This window comes from Alosa sapidissima, chromosome 12, assembly GCF_018492685.1.
Source record: "Alosa sapidissima isolate fAloSap1 chromosome 12, fAloSap1.pri, whole genome shotgun sequence".
Classification (NCBI taxonomy): Eukaryota; Metazoa; Chordata; class Actinopteri; order Clupeiformes; family Clupeidae; genus Alosa; species Alosa sapidissima.
In genome coordinates, this window is record NC_055968.1 from 14470965 (window position 1) to 14476793 (window position 5829).

Genomic DNA, 5829 nt, shown 5'->3' on the forward strand with positions numbered 1-5829 from the left:
ACTTGTTTTGTTGGGGAAAAGGGCAACTAGGGCTCTATCTCGAGTAAATGAGCAAGTTTTGATTGGTAGCTCTCGGGGGCATCACGTGGCTCGGGTCACCGCCAGTACTAAAGCCCCCGTAGTCTGGTGCGCACGTGGGTGACGTTTTGGGCTGGGCCTCTCCTGGGTCTCTTTTGTTGGACCATCAAACTTAAGCACCTTGCAATCTCCCAAGGGCTCCAGAGTTGATCAAGGCTTAAGACCAAGCACAGCGCATCCCGGACATAACCCAGACAGACAGCTTCCAACCGCAACCGGCAACTAACAGCCATGTCGCGATCCTTCTATGTGGACTCTTTGATCATAAAGGACACTGTGCGACCCGCACCTTTGAGCGAACATGTAGGACAGGACTTCCTCATTCCCATCAGTGTCCACTCTCCGGGTATGATGGGCGTAACGGCACCAATGTGCCCGTCTCGGAAGAGCGGCACATTTTGCGTCTGTCCACTGTGCGTCACCTCGCACATCCACTCATCCCGGGGAGGCATCCCACTGCTGAAGGGCCAGTTCTCCGGAGGGGAAGCTCAGTACTGCCAGAGGGTCGCACACCATCAGAGTCCGGCACTGGCCCACCCAGGACACGCACCTGTCTGCACGCCCACCACGTACAGCGTCACCGACCCCCGGAGGTACCACTGCCTCTCACTAGGTAAGCACATCTCTATCTGTTCTGGTTTCCAGGAGAAAATAATGTTTTGCCTGCTTGTTAATCACGTTTAACAACAAGAAACACAGTAGACATGACATGCTATAGACTTGATGTTTTGCGAGAAAAATATAATCAGTTGATGTTTCGGATACCTTGGATGATGGTTTAATATCCGTGCGTAAAATGCGGATCTTCACATTCCAAGAGATTTTAAAAAATAATCCTCAAAACCACTTAGCTAATCCTATGTGTATTTAAACATTGTGACATTTGTCCTTCACAGGCGCGTCTGAAAATACACATATCCAGAATGGCAAGAGGATGCGCACCGCATTCACCAGCACACAACTTCTGGAACTAGAGAGGGAGTTCTCTTCCAACATGTACCTTTCACGGCTGCGGCGGATCGAAATCGCGACATACTTGAACCTTTCCGAGAAACAGGTGAAGATCTGGTTTCAGAACCGCCGTGTAAAGCACAAAAAAGAGGGCAAAGGCACGCAGAGGAGCTTGCACGCCGGATGTAAGTGCACGGGCGGCCACGCGCACTACCCGAGGTCAGAGGACGAGGAGTCGTTATCGCCAGCGTCAGCAACAGAAGAGAAGGAGATCTCACCCATCTGAGGGTGAAGGAAGGACACGACAGACGCTGTCATTAGCACTTACTGTGGGTCCGCCAGATCCTCTATATGAACGGACACTATTTTTGCCTCAAACGTTTTTGCAGAACGTTATTGATTGGGTCGTTTGTACTTGCAGTCGAGTGACATACTTTGTTACATTCCCTAAGGTTGTCATTGTTTTAGGCCCATCAGAAAAACTGTGAATACGTGTTTATTTGAAATATATTATTGTGATGAAGCAAGCTGGACCAATAATACTCAAATATTGTTTACACCCCATGTAGAGATAACCCACTGTGTATCCTACTTGATGTTCCAACAGAAGATAAACAGTACACCATTCTGTAAATGCATAGAACAGTGATCCACACTGGGCTGTAGATATCTGAACTACTGTGAGTATTTCGGTTGAAGTTTGATGTGTTATGTAAAATGTGTATATTTGTATTTATTTAAATAAAATGCGTCAAAACTGTCAAACCTGCTTCCAAGTTACGCTTTCACGGGGTGGTCCTCATGGTCCCGCAGAAATTCTGTTTTCCGCCATTTAAAACTCTTTAGATAAAGTTTTGAAGATCGAGCAAAATCTCATATTTAGAATGCTACTTATATTTTCTAATATTTTAGTTTTATTTACAGAATTACATTTCTTGCTTTATTTTACCGAGCTCATTTTAATACAAGTAGCTTATATTTTAAACTCAGGCTAGTTGAACAGAATTTAAGATTTGCAATTCAAGAGTTTTCCATCCCATAAAGTTTATTCATTTGGGGAATTTAATTTTCTCCGTGACTTTAACATGATTATTTTACCTAACTAGGGTAAGATAATTACATGAGTAAGAGCGAGGAGATAAATTACTTCTTGACTATTTACATCTGTTTTCAAGTGGAGGTTGGCAGTACCCATGGCACCGAGCAGTGAGAGCGCAGAACTGGTCTGCACCATCATTGTATCCACTTGTGTGGAGGTGACAGCTTGATAAAGGATTCAGTAGCCAGGGGAGGACGTAGCCTCGTTAATGAACTCTGCTACTAGTTTAAAACGTTAACACTCGCTTTCTCTCTATCTCCCTCTCTCTCTCCCTCTCCCTGTTTCTCTCTAGCAAGATCTTGCTTGTATTGCGCGTTGTTCTCCATTCAAGATGAGAAGGGATTACTAAATCAACAACTTCATACACTGAAGCTGCTTTACAAGCTGCTTTTGCACAGTTTTCTATTTGTAATTGCCTGTAGTAGATTGGAGACCATACATAATTTCACTTCACATTTCAGATCTTTATGAGAGTTTCTTTGAGCGCATTAACATCCCGTAATATATATTAGTGTTTAAGTAAAACTACGTTGTGGTTTATTACTTAAATTACTATTTGGTTGTGATGTACCACTTCTGAGTTAATGGGGGCTAAGTAAAGCTGTGTAAAAATACAATACACCCTCAAATAACTATTATTCAATTGCCTATTGAATATTAGACTTTATCTGCTGTTATTGGTTTAACTGCTTCTGAATTATCTTATTGCTGTTTTATGACATTGTTTTTAAGGAGCTGTGGTGAGAGCCTGGTAATAAATCATTTTGTGATTACGCAAAGGTAGCCGAGTTTGGAATTTAGAAGTAGTTTATGAGGTGTTATAGAAATGTTATAATCCCGCATTTAATCTCACAAAAAAGCTCCCAAAAGCTTCAGTGTATGCAGGCCTCTAAGACAGTATTTTATGAAGAGATCTTTGTGCTCTATGTTACGTTAACCCAAAAGGAGTTTAATTGCAGTTTCTGTCCCACAAGGACTGATTATGTTGCAATTCCTTCAAAACCACAGAAAAAGGCTATATAGAGTTGGGCAAAGGCTGTGACAGGTTAGATTGTCCTGCCTGAGACACGCATTTAGCTGGCGGACCCCCGACGGCTGCAGCCTTCCAGGCCTTTCAGCAAACCGCTCCAGGGTTCCTCGGTGCGTCACAGACCAATTTAGTCACTGTTTCATTAAGCCCTATTTGAACCTTTCAACTTCTGCTAAATTGAAGGGGCAAGCTGAAAATGAAGGGATTACATAGGAGGGGCGATAGGAAATTAGCAAACGGTTAATTTAACTCGTTTTCCATCCGAGTTTGGGATACATTCCTAATTGAGAAGGGAAGCAGGTGAAGTTTTGGTCCCACGCAGGCCCATTCAGCGTCACAATAAACGAAGCCTATTCACTTTCCGCTGGCGATCATATATTATCGAGGGAAAGCCACCTAATGAATATATATTGAATTTCTTATTAATCGAATTAGAACCCACCCCTCGCAGGTGTGAGAGTGAATGGCCGTCGCTGACAATGGAGTTTACAGCATTTTTGGGAATGCCTTTTTAAATCAACATGCTGGCCTGACCTCAAACTGTCACATCTATAGGGACTGTTTGGGTGATCTTGTTTGGTTAGACAGCAGACTCATGTGAACGCCAACCAACGGCCAAAACCTTAATTAATTAACTAAAATTTATTTTGAAATAACGTGACAGCTAGGCCTATGTTGGAAGGCTATTTGAAGTTCAGTCTTTCTCTTTATCGAAGAAGGGGGGTATTGAAACAACAGTATATGCACAAAAATGGGTTAGTGTGTATGACATGTGCACTTTAGGTATTGGTATTATTAATTAAAAGGGGAATAGTCGAACAACATCATATGCACAAAAAAAAATCTGTTTACACTATTGTCTATATGATATGGAATATCCAATGTTTTGAAAATGACGAGTACCATCACTTGGCCTATTAAGCTTCATGTGTCCATTAATGCCCCAACTCAGCCACTCACCAGCCCACCAAAACACACACACACACACACACACACACACACACACACACACACACACACACACACACACACACACACACACACACACACACACACACCAGCACCTCTTAAACCCCTTTTCATGTAATTTACGATTTTAAACACCCTCTCAACTCGTCGTTAAATGTGACCATGCATGGCTTTTCCAGCACTTTTTGTGCAAGGAAAATGTGGGATAACTAGACATGGCCCTCTCGAACAACGTTTGAAGAGTAACCGACTCTAACGACTAGATATTGAACAGGTACAATCTAGACCGAATCACTTCTCCAAAGACAGCGCCCCATTCAAATCAAACAATTACGCGCAAGAAAGGACAATTAATAAGAGTTCCTTTCAAACCCGTGCAGCTGCCGAGTCGCTGAGAGGAGAGGGAGGAAACTTCGGGATGAATGCCCCCTGGAACCCGTTTTGTCTTTGGTGGTGGAGACCTCCACTTATTTAGTGCGTGAATCTGCAAGTACAATGTTGAACTGGGCGCTTAATGTGACACCCCTCTCATCCGGACCGGAGAGCTTTTTAGAGCTGATGAATCCTTTCGGAATGCATGGTAAAGCCAGTGAGCCAAACTGAACTAAGCTCAACCAGAGTTGGCCAAACTGAAATTCAGGACACGTGTCCCATCAAAGCTGTCTTTGGTGACTTAATTTAGTGGGAACTCGGTCACCAAACAATATGTCCAGCGCGCTTTTGTCACGCTCTTCAGAATGGGCCCATTCTAAAACTTGTCAGCCACTTTATAAAGGCATCCTTTTGTTGCGCACAGAGCGTGCCTCCTATATCATCAAGCAGGTTTTCATGATGCAACTAAATTAATATGTATAGCTTTTCTAAAAAGCAGAACCTGAATAGAACAATATACTGTCAAATAACGCTGCACTGAATTATAAGGATTATTTTATAATTCTATTGTCATGAATATCTATATTAGACACAATCATTTTGGCAATTAAACACGGAGGTTCTTTTATTAACGCAGTTCAGTTACACGCTTTGATATAACTCCTGTCATTATGTTAGAAATAAGTGTGTGTGTGGGGGGACCTCGTAAAACTACTGCCTGAAGAAGGCAATGAGTAGCCTTGTGGGTTATATTATGAATAAACTAGATATGAAAAACCAACATAGAAAGAAAGAAAGAAAGAAAGAAAGAAAGAAAGAAAGTCAAATTGTTCAGTTAGGTTACCATCAGATAATCTTTTAACAACCGATCAATACTTGAAGGGCACTGATAGGATCTCATTACCTGCCGGTTTGCATGACAGCTCTGTATACATACACCGGTAATTAATCATACGCCGCTTTAGTTGACAGGTTTGATAACAACAAGCGACTGAAGTACACTTAACACTCCCAAAGAAAAAGTGTCGAAAAGACATGTACAAAAACGAGAAAGACGTGCACTTCGCGCATACTCCGCTCATATTAAGCCAATAGCAAACGATGACTTATTGAAATTGGACATGACGACTGTAGTCCTTACCAAATATGAAATATGTTTGACATGCAAAGATCATAAATAATTAGCCTATTCTATGTGTGCTGTGCCAACCACGTGACTGCCTTCAGGTGAACCACAGGCGGGCAGGTGCTATCAAGTTTGTGCTAGGGTGTTGAGCACACAGTTCAGCCACTTGTATGGACGAAGTCAGGGGCTACATGAATTTACAGC

General features: G+C 42.4%; 1 protein-coding gene across 1 annotated transcript; it reads left to right on the plus strand.

Annotated features, from left to right (window-relative positions):
- The first annotated feature begins 230 nt into the window (after positions 1 to 230).
- Positions 231 to 1745, plus strand: gsx2 (GS homeobox 2). Its single transcript, XM_042057195.1, has 2 exons — positions 231 to 691; positions 975 to 1745. Exons 1-2 carry the CDS (start codon positions 310 to 312, stop codon positions 1313 to 1315), a joined length of 723 nt encoding a protein of 240 aa, XP_041913129.1. The 5' UTR covers positions 231 to 309; the 3' UTR covers positions 1316 to 1745.
- Positions 1746 to 5829: the final 4084 nt, after the last annotated feature.